The 15,321-nt window shown below is 44.7% G+C and overlaps 1 protein-coding gene across 1 annotated transcript; it reads right to left on the reverse strand.

The window, feature by feature from the left end:
- Positions 1-716: 716 nt before the first annotated feature.
- Positions 717-14,542, reverse strand: EIF4A3 (eukaryotic translation initiation factor 4A3). Its single transcript, XM_050951690.1, has 12 exons — positions 14,357-14,542; positions 13,693-13,765; positions 10,746-10,812; positions 8,968-9,030; positions 7,752-7,884; positions 6,475-6,555; positions 5,943-6,084; positions 4,387-4,525; positions 2,676-2,791; positions 1,473-1,580; positions 1,264-1,391; positions 717-953 (listed from the first exon to the last, which is right to left on the reverse strand). Exons 1-12 carry the CDS (start codon positions 14,517-14,519, stop codon positions 937-939), a joined length of 1,230 nt encoding a protein of 409 aa, XP_050807647.1. The 5' UTR covers positions 14,520-14,542; the 3' UTR covers positions 717-936.
- Positions 14,543-15,321: the final 779 nt, after the last annotated feature.

The following is a 15,321-nucleotide window of genomic DNA, read 5'->3' on the forward strand; positions in this document are numbered from 1 at the left end:
TTTGTTACTGATAGAACCAACCTTCACTCTACCCAATTAGGTTTCTGTGACTGTCTTTTTTAAAGAGTATATTCAAAGAATAAATCAGGCACTTACAGGTTTGCAGAGGCTTCTGCAAATGTCAGACTAAGTGCTGATCAGCTCCTGTTCTTGTGCTCTACCCTGCTGCTTTCAACAACCCCATGAATAAGGTCTGTCAGAGTAAACACTGCAAGAGAACCCAGTGGTCAGGGACAGCAAGACATTCACCTAACCCCCTATGCTATTAAAAATCTTTAACTCCCACACAGCCAGGGTGTGCTTACATTTGCTCCTGTTCAACACTCCACAATCTACCACCACCAATGAAATGCCACTTTGGATAACCCTAACCTCACTGAGACAGGGGAGTCCCCACACTGGGTCTGGTATAAAAGTAAACAGCTTATGCACTGAGCCACCATGAACTTATCTTACTAACTAGTACAACTTGCTTCCCAAGAGTGGAAGAGTTCAGACTCATGCTGACTTCCTTTCCTTACACAAACCAACAGGGCACTTACAGGAATGTTTCAACTGGAATAAATGTGAGTGGGAGGTTTGTATGTTATGTTTTTGAGGGGCTTAAGTATATTTGATGTCTACTGCCATTTCATAACACTGCATCCAACTGTAAGACACCTCTTTGGACCTAGTTTTGCTAGTTACCATCTTAGAGTTAGTGAGCAGAGAGAGAGTTTGTGGTAAAATTTTAATTGAAAAAAGGTAGAATGGCCGTGGACACATTATTTACACATCCTAATTTGCAGATTACATCAAGCAAAGGGCAGTGTTCCTCTAAGGGACTTCACAAATGTCACGGTTAAATAAAAATAGCACATAAGACTGACTCCTTGTAAAGTCTAAAATGGAGCTCTCCCCTTCCCCTTCTACTGGCCTTCAGCAGGTCTTGCTTCTTTAAATAAGATCAGCAACTGAATTGAAAGAGAGAGAACATAAGTTAAGCCTATGCTAAAAATGCAGCACACTGTTGCAGCAGTACTACAGCTAATGCACACAACTGCTTCAGCCTCTTCACTAGAATACAAATACCTCTCAATCCCCTAGGATTTGAGTTTACAAATGGCCAAAAACTTCAGTACAATAAAACAGTATTTTAAGTTTCCCTATTTGATTCTGTTGAAATAACATTTTACATAGTGATACACAACTAGGTTAGGGGCCAGCTGCCATTCTGCCCAGCTGAGCTAGGAAGAGTCGTATTTGGCTGCACCCTACACTCACCATTCATGGGCATCTCATCAATCTGGGTAGAGTAGTACTGTTCAATATCACGCAGGATACGGATGTCATCATTCTTTACAAAGTTGATGGCAACACCTTTTCGGCCATACCGACCTGATCTACCAATTCTGTTGAAGGAAAGGATCCAGCATTAGTTGACTGGGTAGTCATAGTTGAATAAGACTTAATAAAAGTAGCCATTCCTGTACCTGTGTATATACAGTTCTCTGTTGTTGGGCAAGTCGTAGTTAATGATCAGGGACACCTGAGGAACGTCCAAGCCCCTGGCCCACACATCTGTAGAAATAAGCACACGGCTGCCAAGAGAGAAGAGCAGAGTTATTGCACTCCAATCCCACCGGAAGGGTGTTGTGAAATGAGTTAGGGAGACATTAACCACCACCTTCCTGCAGTGCACTGACAGGACAAGTGTCACTTATTAACTAGTTTCCTAAAGCTGCTAAGAAAACTTTCAAACAGCTACAGTCAAACTCCAATTTTACCAACATGAATCTCATGACTAACCCATTATACAATTCATTTTCCTGACAAAATACACATTCCTTCATCAACATCGCATTTGTTATGCATAAGCTGACATCCCTTTATACTAAACGCTTTCAATGCACTGCAAATGGATTTCCTGTCCTGCAAAGCAATGCAGTGCACTTGTTGCAACTTCCACATTGGAGATACTACAGCTGAGGAATTCAATTGTATAAACTCCTTGATCCCCTATTACTTCATCAAATGGGTTCTACTGTAATCAAATTGCTCATGCCATCCCCTTGGTGACAGGACAGCTGGTAAGCAGCTCATTTTGATATTTAGCAGATGGAATGAGTCATTTCATGTTCTGCTGCTTCAGCGGGAGGCTCCTTCTAGGTCTCCACAGGGGGACCCAACTATCTGCTTCCTCCAGGGAGAATACACAAGAAACTAGAGCTTTTAGGGAGGGTCAGGGGAAGAAGGGAGCTGAAAACCTCCAGTACAAAGTATCTCATTCAACAGCAGCTGCCTGGTATGGCACAGTCAGAGACAACTCCTTCCGCGTGCTGAGAAATGAAGCTCAGTCTCTGCAGCTTTCTCCAGCTCCCAGATACTCTTACTAAATACCATGGGCTCATTCTACTTCTAACACAGCAGTTCTCCAGCCAGCCTACGCAGAGGTCCCCCACGCTGAGGAGCTATGGAAGGGCAGTCCAGTGATCTCAGAACTCTAATATTTTCATCTTATAGCTTATTCTAGAATCACCAGAAATGAGGATGAAAAGGTGAAGGGGCTTTCAGGACAGAGATGCAGAGGGATAGATATTGAAGACATAGTTCAGCCACCCTCCCATAGGACATTGGGGAGGGAATCCTGGTCTCATGCTTTAACACCATACACAGAAGAGTATTAAGTCACTTGCCTTGCCCCGGATCTGAACTCTTTCATGATGGATTCTCTCTCCTTCTGTGGCATATCACCATGCATTGATGACACCGTGAAGTTGGCTTCTCTCATCTTCTCCGTTAGCCAGTCAACCTGCACGCACAAAGAGGTAGCCAGGGTTAGTTCTGTACATGTACTATCACGCTGTTTGTTCCTGAAATAATAGTTTTCTAGTCATGATTGAAGAAGCACGCTCTTATGGAGCTTTCATGAAGAAGTGCAGAGGTTAGAGGGTGCCACAAAACATCTCCACAACTGCTTCTGAAGATTAGACTTTCAGGAGGAAAATGCAGTCAGCATCCCGCCTGTGGAACATCAAGCACGGACCCAATGCAAGGTTCAGTGAATTCTATCCTAGCAACACTGGATCACTGATTTGAACTAACACCTGCAAGACTCACTACTAGCTAATAAGCAACAACCAGGACTAACTCCACATGGAGACAGCTGGGCCTCTTCAATATACTTGCGTGGGCAGTAAAACCATCCAGGGAGAGAGTGCTGTTCTAGAAAGAGCAAGCTCCACTATTCCTAAACATCTGTGAGTGACAACTCAAGCTGTCCCTAGACGCCAGGGAGGGGCATGCAGACCTAGCAGTGGTCTTGCCTGTTTGATGGGAAAAGCTGTATTCGTCTCTCGGCCCCCTCGACAGGGAGTCGAATTTCCTCCTGTGGTGCAGTTTTGTTTCCATAGTCTCAAGGGGACTTTGGACCTCTACTTGCTAGTCAATTTTACTGTTCTAAAAGGGCAACTCGACCTTTGATCGCAATTCTCTTCATGGACAAGATGGCGACAGGACAGCACATAACTGGTTATGGACTAGCTTGATTTCAACCTAACCAACAAGAAACCCAGTGCCAGGTTAGCATGTCTCGAACAGGCACCCAGTGCCATCTGGTTCTAGTTTCAAAAACTCCTAGCTAAATAGTCTCAAATCAGGGCACAAAATCTCTTTGCCAATTGGTTCCACTGCCCATTACATGCTGCTTTAGTCAACATCAAGTCACAGTTCATGTTGGTTAGTTAAAAGACCTGCTAGGCAGTTCAACAGCACCATGATTTACAATTCCCTGGGCTTCTGCAGGTAAATTCGACAACACTTTCCAGGCCAGGCTGGAGGGAGGACAACGTTCTTCCTCTTTTCAGCAGCCTTCACTAGCCAGGGCTCATCCCACCCAACATGCCTCAGCCAGGAGGCTCAATCAGTGTAACCAAGGGCCAGCAGGTCTGGGAGGTGAGAGACCACTGTGATCATCTAGTCTGACTTGCATAGCACAGGCCACAGACCATCCCCACAATAATTCCTCTTTGGATGTTTTTTAAGATTGGCTCTAGTCCAGTCTTGAGTTAAAAAATGGCTAGTGGTAGAAAATTCTCCAGATCCCTCAGCAGATTCTCTAGTTTACTAGAGACAACCTGGAAAGTAGTAGTTAGAAGAGGGATCCTAACATTTGAGTGGAATTTTCTTTGGCTTTTAATAACAAAACGCATTGAGTGGATATGCCAATCGCCATGAGCAGGAGGCTGCAGTTTAAAGCAAGAGAAACTACTGAGATTAGCAGTTCCCAGGCTAAGAGTTGGCCTCTCGTCTTCAGTCTCACATTATTAGATACTGATAACTGGTAGGCCAGGGAAACACCACAGCTACCATTATAGACAAACATGAACACATATGTTGCTGCCATACCTTCCTCTTGGTGTTACAGAAGATGACAGCCTGCGTGATAGTGAGTGTGTCGTACAGATCGCACAGCGTATCAAACTTCCATTCTTCCCTTTCCACGGCCACAAAAAACTGTTTGATTCCTTCCAGAGTCAATTCATCACTGCACACAGAAAAGAGCCATCGTGTCTTTTAATGGGCAGACATTTCAGGGCAGTCTGTAAGCCAATACATTCAACCCACCAGCCACACTGAACAGAGTTGATACTATTGTCACATACACTGTGAATTGGTGATATTTTATTTATACAAGGTCCTACATGAACATGGTGCTTTACAAAGCAGACAGAGAGGGAGACCCTGCCTGGAAGTTCCAGTAAGGCTCTGAATGCAACCTGTTCCATGTGAAAGAGTTGTGTGCATGTACTGAACCTCAGTGAAGGGCTAGATGCGTCTGCATGTGCTGACCAATTTGTGGGACTGGGGCCTAAATCAACAGGAAGCAGTGATGCAGGGGAGTCTAAGGGTCATGCACCCGCTTATGTGAAGTGATGCACACAATTTAAGAGTTATGCAGATTTGAGGAATGGTTCATGCACTGTTAGTGGTTCAGAAGTGTCCCTGGGGAATTGTGCTTTGAGGATGGACATAAAGGCGACCCACATGACAAAACTGAGCTTGTGCCCTGCACACACTACACGCAGAGGACCCAAAAGGTGAGGTTTTCAGTGCTGCTGCTTTTGACATTAGGAGCTCTGTCACAAAGACTTGAAATCTAATGTGATTGTGACATCACAAGAGAGATGGCTAAGCACAGGGAAGACTCATTACTTAGCCTGCTTAGAACTCTGGTTTTGTTGCCACCCATAGAACTCCAATGTATAATGAGTATTTGGGACAAAAGAGGTCTGTTAAAGATCCAAACACCCCATCCCCTTTGGTTTGATGTGAAAGCTGAGAGACATATCAGACCCTCCTCACTCCCTCAAAAGTCTTCCAGCAAAACCCAGGAAGCCCAGATTGAGCTTTCCAGGTATTTCCAAGGTGCAACACTTCTTAAACCTACTTCACACATGGTAAAATGTGAGAGAAGGCATCAAAATATCTTGTGGGTCACCTTTATAGGAGCAAGAGGTGGCAGGGCAGGGGTGAAGAAGGAATCTCTAGGAGGAGGGCACTGCACGGGAGAAGGCCATGAAGAAGAATCAGAAGTGGTTTGGGGAGCAGAGTAGGAGCTGCCAGTCAGGCTGGAGGGAAGCTGCAGAGTGCTACGAAGTGGAGATGTTTGCTGCAGAGGGCAGCTGTTGGAAAATGAACAAAACTATCCCAAGTTTTAGGACAGAAGGTCTGAAAGCTGCTTGGCAAACAGCCGCTAACTAGAAGAAACATCTGAATGGGCTTTGCACTTTAAAGCAAGTTTACAGCCTTAACCAATCCCTTTCTAGTCCAACAAGGAAGGATTTTGAAGCAATCACATTCAAAAGCCATCACTTACAGAGGAAGACTAATTTCAGAGACTGATGAGCCCCCAACTTCTGGTGGAACTCGAGAGCTGCTTTTCTCGTGGGAACATCACTCACCGTTTAACCAAGATGCGGATTGGGTCAGTCATAAATTTATTGGTCATCTCCAGGATTTCGTGAGGCAAGGTAGCGCTGATCAGAACCACCTGAGTAGCTGGGGGCAGGTATCTGTACACATCATAAATCTGTTCTTTAAAACCTGCCAAAGCAAACCAAATAGCACAGCAGTGTTAATGTTTGCATTTTCTTTGAACACTTTTCTTACACTGACTCTGGAATTCAAAATTAAGGTTACACTTAAAGACAAACATTGGGAAGTAATGAATTCCCAGCTAAAGTAACCCAGATAACTTCAACTCTTATCTTATCCCCCACACTCCAAAAGCACTGTACTCCACAAAAAATGGAGATAAGAAGAACGCACACCCCTGGAATCAAACTAAGGGATCTCACTGTATCAGGTTAGGTGTAGCCATAGGGCTATTGACGTTCTAACCAGCTACATTACATGCCCTTTGGCAAGAGGATTCCCAGTGCTATGCATACTAGAGCATCAGGTGGAGGGAGGAGTGCAAAGGATATTTTTTACCTTTATTGAGCATCTCATCAGCTTCATCCAAAACCAGCATTTTGATAGCACGAGTCCTTAAACTTCGACGACGAATCATATCTGCAAGGTTCCAGTTCAGTATCATGAAAGTTTCCAGCGACACAGATACTTGCAATACTCTTTAACTGCCACTGTCAAACAGTTCTACTTATCTATGCATTCCGCAAACCATCCAGGCCAGATGGCTTCCCAGCCTCCTTTTGAAAGCCTGCAGTGAAGGAGTTTCCACAACCTCCCTAGGCATCTGTTCCATAGCCCTACTCTTCTTACAGTTCGGAAGTGTTTCATGAGGTTTAATCTAAACCTGCAGTGCTGAAGTTTGAACCCACTGCTGTTTGTCCTGCCCTCTGTGGCAAGAGAGAACAGCTTTTCTTCATCTTTTTTTATGGCAGCCTTTCAAGTTTGCTACCACGTCCCCCTTAATCTCCTCTTTTCCAAACTAAACATACCGATACGTTATAAATACAACCAGAACCGACACTTGTTGCCAGGCTCAGAGTCTCCAAGGACTGAAAAGGATGGATATTCAGCCCAGGAGGTGTAAGTCAGCACTGAGGTACACTGGCAGGGCAGTGCAAGAAGCCTGCACCGCTACTGGCCGTGCCATGCCTGCACTGTAAGAGGAATGCAGTCTCCAATGTTGTCATCCCAGGCACCTTTCAGTAGCCATAAAAATTGAAGTTATTATAGAGAAACCAGAAAACAAAGCTGCATTGGCACACTGGACTAGCCAAGAGAGGACTACTGGTAGCTAGTTTTGAGTGGAAATATATTGCCGAGAACTTTTTAGAAACCGCAAAGAATTCAAATTGTTTTTAATCTAGTCAATTAAAAAACAAAACAATTGAGTAGCTTCAACTCCTACACCTCCCCCCTGAGCCTCATACCAATTTCTGGGCTTGTGCAATAACATTTTCCTAGTAAATTATTCTCTTCCTTGTTCCCACACAAACAAGGGAAAGTGATTAGTCAGGAGAAGTGAAATTGACTATACATGATAAACTGAAAAAACAACAAAATGATTTCTGTCTCCAAGTCTTTCAGCTAGAGTGATCTTAGAAGTTACTGTTAATAGTTGGTAAAAGTTAGAGTGTTTAGGTTTACGGTGTCCCTTTAAATGGAGTTTTCACACCACTTCACATTCACAGGAGCAGAACAATCCCTTAAGCATGAAGTATACAAAATTTATCCTGAACCATTATGTGCATCTTGGGTATTAAGCCAGATATGGCATTGCTAGCCAGTGACCTCCTTACCAAACACACGGCCTGGTGTGCCAGCAACAACATGCTGTCCGTAATCCAGTTTTCGGATATCTTCACCAACGTTTGTGCCTCCAATACAGGCATGACACTGCACATTCATGTAGTCACCAAGAGCAAGAAGGCCCTGTGTCAAGTCAGCATAGAACAAACATTTAGACAGTTTACAATAGCACCACAAACTATTTGCTATGAGATCCCTAGACAGGTCCCTCCCTGTTTGCAGCACTCCACTATTTACATGCAGCTCTTTCCAACCACACACCTTTCTGCCCCCTGCTCCAGCCTGTGGTGCTAGTCCTGTGCTTCATCTGTAATGCAGGAGTGTGAAAGGGAGGACTGCTGTCATGTCTTAGGCATCTTTGGAGACACTTTGTATGCAGAAATAGAAGCACAAACACAAACCTCCCGCACTGATAAGGGAGTTTCAGGACCATGGGCAGGAACAAGTTGGTAGGTCAAATCACAAGTGTCAGAAAATCTGCAGCTGAATTTAAACAGAGGAATGACAATCTGTATAAATGAGGCAACACTTTCTCTGATTATGGCATTTCTAGCTATGTATGAGTTTCTCAGTCAAACTGGGGGATTTTTTTGAAGCTCGAAGAAAGAGAAAATGCTATGGTGCCACATTCCAAAAATCCAGGATAAAAAGCTATAGAATCAAGGCAAAGATTTCAACACACTCCACTGGATATCTTCTAAGCCTGCAATCTCCCACCCAGACTGGACAGAAAAGATGAATAAATTCAGCTTCCCAACATCTCCAAGAGATCTGCACACATCACAGCTATGTTTATAGAAGGTTCACTGCAATGCCAAAAAGTTAATTGTTGCAACATGTGAGCATAATAAGAGGAAAAACAACACTGTACTGTCAGAGATTCTAACATTAAGAGCGCCCACTGTACCTCAGCAACCAACAAAATGTGCGCTTTTGGGCTAATTAAGAGTTATTCCTGTGGAGTATCAGTAAACCAGTAGTATTATCAATTTGTTACTATCCTAATACAGTATTAGATACAGTAAGTAGTATATGTACCACCACTTCATTTTCCATGGAGGAAAATCATCACTGAAAAGCCACACAATGCTAAAAATTCAAGAACTGTTCTAGTAATACTGGGCACTTACTAACGTCTGTAAAACATTGGTAAGAGTTTACAGGCACAAAGAATGTGCTCAGTTTGGCAGCTTCAAATATTCTTACCTTTTGAATCTGTACTGCCAACTCCCTAGTTGGTGCTAAAATCAATGCCTGGGTTTCACGGACCTGAATGAAACAGACAAATTGAACAAGTCCAATATCACCCAAACATAACAGGGGCAGTGGGTCCCGAAGGACTTGGAAATGACAGACACCAAGAAGGATTCAGCATAAATGTTAGTACAAAATGGGTAAGGGTCAATCAACTCATCTGAGAAGTTGCTCCTGCTCAAACCCACGCACACGAGAATACCTCCTTGTGTAAGTCGCATTCAACAATATCATCCAGCAGGACGCTTCACTCCACTGACTTGTTTTTCACTATGTTAGCTACAACCAGACACTAAATCCTACTTTCTGGAAACTACTAATTATGAATGTATTTGTTCTTTGCTTGCACATGAATATGATGGTGTGTCCTCCCCACACCTGCCCTGAAAGGGAGGCCAGAGGGGCCTATTAACCTATTAGGGGTTGCAAGATGGGGGGAATTAAGACAGAGAGAAGCCTTAATAAGAAGCAGCTCACCTGTCCAGGAACCAGTAGGGCCTATATAAGCCAGAAAGCTGACAAAGGGGCTGCAGGGAAAGGCTGCAGTCATTCCCTAGGAAGAGGGAGGCATGTTGGCACGCTTGGAGTTGGGTAGTTCACAGTTCCTCCCTGCAGGGAGGGAGTTGGGAGGCTAGCAAACCCAGAGAGGGGAGGCCAGGAAGGTAGGACAAGGCTGGAGGGGGGGGGAAGCAGCAAGGTATAGGCTTCATTGCTGATGAGAGGGCCAGCCCCAGGCTCCCTTACCAGCTGTTGAGGAAGTGGCAGAGGCTGGCCAGTGAGTGGAAAGACTACCTGAGCCCATTTGCCAAGAGAGACTTTGCTACCCCAGAGGAGGGAAACAAAGATAGTGAACTGGCTGAAGGGCTAAGTTGCAGAGAGGAGGCTGTGGTTCCTGGTGCAAGAGGACAATGGGAGAGACACTTCCACAGGAGGACACAGCACTTGGCAGAGCTAATCCCCAACATAACCAGGAGGAGGCTCCACTAGCAGTGAGTGGACTTCTCATGAAAGATGAAAACAATTGACCAGATGATTCCTCAGGTATAATTTTACTAGTCAAAAATCAAAGAGATTACAATTTACATCTCTTCCACTGGGAACACTGAAAATTTTAAGGAAACATCCCTGAGAACTAAGTTTAGCATTTGGAAAATGTGAATTTATTTTAAAGTTACTAGACTGCAGGGAGCTGCGAGAGGAAGAATCAGACTCAAGTGAAGCCAGACTGTAAATGGACTATTGATCTCTTTATAACTGCCTGATAATTTACTTCAGGATTTATAGAATGTAGATGTGAGCATTTGGAGAGGACGGGGCTGATAAAAATCAGCTTTATTGTGATGAAATTTCAGCATTTTTCCCTTAGAGAATTGTGGCCTATGGAGGTTCTTTAAGTCCCATGAGTGGATCCAATGAACTCATGGGTTGCTTGCATGGGAAAAGTGAAAAGAAAATGGCCATGTCTGTCTTCCAGTGACACCTATTAAAATATAGAAATACAGCCCCGCAGAGCTCAAGAGTTAAAAATTCCTGCAGAAGTGGATTTTAGGCAAAATCTGATGAAATTAAATTTGACAAATTCCATTGCCTATGGTTAGAAGATTTCAGTTTAAAGCTTCACTCATCCAGTTGTAGTCTTAACAGTGAATGCATAGAAATTATTAAATCTCTATTTCAAAAGTTTCATTTTAAGATTGTAAAATGCAGTATATTTAAGTGCTGAAAGTTACCTGAATATCCAAACACTGTAGAACAGAGATGCAAAATGTTGCTGTTTTGCCTGTTCCAGATTGTGACCTGGAAAAATAAAGCATTTAAGAACCTATTTCTGAAGAACACACACAGCTAATTTTAACATTTCCCCCAAACAAAAGCTAACTTTTCTGCTAATCCTTTAATAGTCAATATTACAATTAATGGACAATGTTAATTTTCAACAATGTATCTCACAAAATTTTAGCTAACATGGTTGTTATTTGCATAATTAAAAAAATTTTGACACTAGTAAATCCCCAGCTCTGGAACCCCCAATTCTCTAAACTAAGGGACTATTAGCCTGTGATGATGACTGGGAAATGATTTTGCTTCTTTGCAAAACAGGTCATAAAGGGGCAGGGAAAGGGGTTGGTAAAGGTGTTTTCTACTTGTATTTTACCATAGATCTCTCCAAGAATATCAAATCTGCCTCTCTGGCTTTGCTAGAAGACTTTCCCGAGAGTCTTAGAACATGTTTACTAGGAGCTCACATTTCAACTGAGGGCATATCTACATGCACCGCTCTGCAGCGTGTCTGGTGAAGACGCTCTATGTCGACGGGAGAGACCTCTCCGACTGCCTAATAAAACTGCCTCCATGTATGGCAGAAGCTATGTTGGTGGGGAAAGCTCTCTCACCGATGTTACACTGGGCACACAAATGCTTATGCTGGTGTAACTGTCGCTCAGAGTGGCTTATTCACACCCCTGAGCGACTTAAGTTATGCCGACAGACTGTAGCGTAGACATAGCCTAAAGGTGTAGTGCTAGATCTTAATCTAATCCCTGTATTCAAAATGTTAGTCACTGAAGTTAAACAGGTGTTACAGGTGTTAACCCATGACTAAAAATCTCTCTACACTGCTCCACTTCCATCTTCTACACTTGAAATGTCGCCATTTCCCTAGTTCTAGCTATCCCAGGCACTAATTGAGAGAGAGAAGTTTCCCACCATTGGTTAATGGTTCAGGTCCACTGGTATTAGCAATGCTGGGAAACTACCACTGTTTTAACACATTCATTCAGCCTGCTCTGAACAGGGTTATGACAGTAGTTTTTAAACACTGAAAGCGAATCCCAGGGCTTCTACTGTTGCTTACTTCATGGAAGAATCACTGAAAGCAACAGTGGAAGATTTTCAGATAGTTTCCTAGTGTAGACAGGGCTAAGTCTTTTACAGCAGAAAAATCCCAAATTTCTAAATAAAAAAAACCAAGCTGATTTTGTAAAACCCTTTAATACTCCCTACTTGCAAAGCAACAAACATTAGGCACGAGCACAATTTTTTCTCCTTTTGTAGTGTCAACTTTAAGCCACTAGATAGACATGGCTGACACAAGGGGGGAGGGGGTCTACCAGAAGGCCCAGCTAGACTATTACTCAGGTACAGCTGAACACAGCTTGGGAGCTTGTCTACATGACATCAAACCACACAACACAAAGAACTGTAGCATGCTTTTTGTAATGGGTGTAGCAAATAGCATAGCCTTTTCTGCATGAGCTCCCAAGCTGTTGTCAACCCTGGTTAGGGGCAGCCTAGATAGGCTCTCTGGCTGACCCTCCTTGTCAATTGTGGGTCGCTTCCATAGCTTTGACAGGACCTTACTGTAGGCAAGAACTTGAGTCTTGAGATTGGTTATGAGATGGCACTGTGACAGTCAATAGGGGCTAGCACTGGCATATTAGGTGAAACCAAGGTTTCATCTACAAAAACATTCCATCAGACTTTAAAACCAGTAAACTTCCTAAGACTTCAAACAAAGTTCCTCAGTGTAAACAAATGTACACAATTTCCCATGGTAGACAGGGCTAGATATGTTACATATGCCCAATCCTGCAAACTTTTGCATACACACTTAAATGAATGCATAAACATTTACCAGATTTGTGCTTTAATATATTCTACATTAGACTAAAAGTTTCAGCAGTGTAAATAAAAATTTAAAAATCTATTTTAAAATGTTTAAATTATTAAGATTTTAAAAATTTAAAATCTGAATATAAAATGATAAGGCCTAAGCTTACTATAATCTTTTAAACGTTTAAATAAAAATGCTGAATCTGGGAGCCTCTAGCAAAGACTGAGTTAAAAATCGCTCTTCTATATAGAGAGAGAATCGGAGGAGAGGGAAATTAACATTTGAGGTAAAGCTTTATAAATATGGCACAATATCACATACTTAGAGTGTATTTGATTAATAAAAATAGATTTTATATGCTGTTGTGATATTAAATTCCAGTTACCATCCTAATGCAGCCTGACATAAACCATGAGCAAAATGTTAATTATGTAGTTTATACATTCAGTGTGTAATCTTAAAATATTACTCTATATAAAGACAGTTAAAAAAAGTACAGGTAGTTTGCGCACCCACATTAACACCTAAAAAAAATGTAGTCTGCAGAAAACCACACAGTCAAAATAAGAGCTAGATCCTGAAAACGCATCAGTGCACATACTAGTACAGCAGGGCAAATCTACTGGCAGAATCCAACCCTCATTTTCCCCAACACTTGTATTTTCAACAAACATCAGCAGCCAATGTATGGACAAGCACACAAGGCTATAGCACATGCATCTCTTACACTGCTTTCCTTTTAAGAGAATGGTAATACAATTAGAAGCAGTGAACTATTATGGGCAGAGGGGCAGGACATTTCATCTGTGATCACATCTAGACTAATATTATTTCTGAACTCTGCTTCCCTATAGCATTTTTTTAAGGTTGTAGATGGTGAATTTTCTTTCATGCAAACACAGCCAAAAACAAGTTGTTGGTGATCTCATTCTTAAAACGTTTAAGGTTTAATACCAGTATTTTAAAAAACTAAGAGGACCTTGTTAGCAACTTAGCTCATCTTCCCAATCTTTTAAAAAATAAAGCGTCTCCATCCTCTTCCTTCAGTGTAGAATTCCACTTACTGTGCAATCACATCTCTTCCTTTGATAATCTGCTTGATCGCTCTCTGTTGAATAGCTGATGGTTTCTCAAAACCTAGAATGTTGTTTTAAACAGAAAGAGCTTTTAAAATGTCTTCCCCGTAGGTATCAAAGTAGCGTTGTAAATATTTCATAAATCAAAGCCCCGAGCGAAGCGTAAGCAGGAGATTTGCAAAGCCCAGTGGTCGACACACAAAGTGGCTGTTAAAGTGGCACTGTTAAACCAGTGTAACTGCACCTGTGTGTAGACACGTCTCAGGTTGGCTGGCCCCTGTAACCGCAGCAGGCTGAGCCCTGCCACGGCCACAACCGCCCGCACACGAACGAGTGCGCCCTGGCTGAGCTACATCTGCTCTCGCCGGGGCAACTTCCGCGCCGAGCCTCGGACACGCTCCCGGCGCCCACGTTAGGCCCCGTTCCGTGCCACACCCGGGAGCGCGGCCAGAGCCGGGAAACGGCTGCAGCGCCCGCTCCACCGCGGCCCGGGCTCCGCCCCCCGGGGACCCCCCGAGCCCCCAGCGGAGGCGAGCGAGGGAGGCCCCGCGCCCGTCCCGTCCCTCAGCCCCCGGCCCGGCCCGGCCCGGCCCTCAGCCCCCGGGCCCGGCCCGGCCCGGCCCGGCCCTCAGCCCCCGGCCCGGCCCCGCACCGTAGGCGTAGATGCCGCGCAGCAGGTCCTCGCGCAGCCCCATGGTGTCGAAGGTGGGGGTCACGTCCACCTCCTCGCTGGTCTCGAACTCCACCTTGGTCATGTCCTCCTCCTTCAGCAGCCGCTTGCGGGCCGAGCCCGCCGCGCCCCCCGCGCCCGACATGGCCGCTCCGCTCCGGGACTCCGGCCGCGCGACGCGACTCGCCCCGCAATGCGCCTGCGCTGCGCTCGCTGCCTACCGCCGCGTGAGGTCAGCGCGTAGCGCGTGCTCCCTCCCCACGTGACAGGGGAGCACGCGGCTCGCTGCGGAACTGGTGCTTTCCCCTCCCCCGCCCCTGGGGCTGGTCCCTCCCCTGCGGGGCTGCCCTTCCCTTACGTCACAGGGCTGTGTCCTCCCACTCCCTGCTGCTAGGGCTGCCCTTCCCCTCCCCCATGGGCCTGGCTCCTCCCCCACTCTGCTGCTAGGGCTGCACCCCCTTTACCCCATGGAGCTGGCTCTGTCCCCTGCTCTGGGCAGGGTGACCAGACCGCAAGTGTGAAAAATCAGGATGGGAGTTGGGGGTAACAGGAGCCTATATAAGAAAAAGACCCAAAAAGCAGGACTGTCCCTATAAAATCAGGACATTCTGGTCACTCTAGCTCTGGGGGCTGAGGCTCCCCTGTTGCAGATGTGCAGTGTAGGGCCCTGTGCATTCCTGTGCAACTCCCCACTCACAGCATGCATGCCCATAACTAGGCTCGCTGAGCTCCTACGGTTGCCTCAGGCATGTGTCCTGGGTGCAAGGAACCCTGACCACCCTCCCTCCCTCTCTCACTGGTGCACCTGTGGGGGGCTCTAGGGCTTGCACAGCAGCAGGCACTGCTGTACAGTGCCTGTTGTGGGGTACAGGCTGCTATTTCTAACTGTAATGCTTGTCATGCTTTATCCTTACACACAACTATTTCAAATTTGATGACAATATATA

The sequence above is a fragment of the Gopherus flavomarginatus genome, chromosome 4 (genome assembly GCF_025201925.1).
Source record: "Gopherus flavomarginatus isolate rGopFla2 chromosome 4, rGopFla2.mat.asm, whole genome shotgun sequence".
Lineage (NCBI taxonomy): Eukaryota > Metazoa > Chordata > Testudines > Testudinidae > Gopherus > Gopherus flavomarginatus.

Excerpts from the sequence above, each read along its gene's own strand:
- EIF4A3 (XM_050951690.1), bottom strand. The coding sequence starts at position 14,519 with ATGTCGGGCGCGGGGGGCGCGGCGGGCTCGGCCCGCAAGCGGCTGCTG. Across the intron at positions 7,885-8,967 it reads TGGCAGTACAGATTCAAAAG|GGCCTTCTTGCTCTTGGTGA; the intron begins GTAAGAATATTT and ends GACTTGACACAG. Across the intron at positions 4,526-5,942 it reads ATCCGCATCTTGGTTAAACG|TGATGAATTGACTCTGGAAG; the intron begins GTGAGTGATGTT and ends TTCTGTGTGCAG.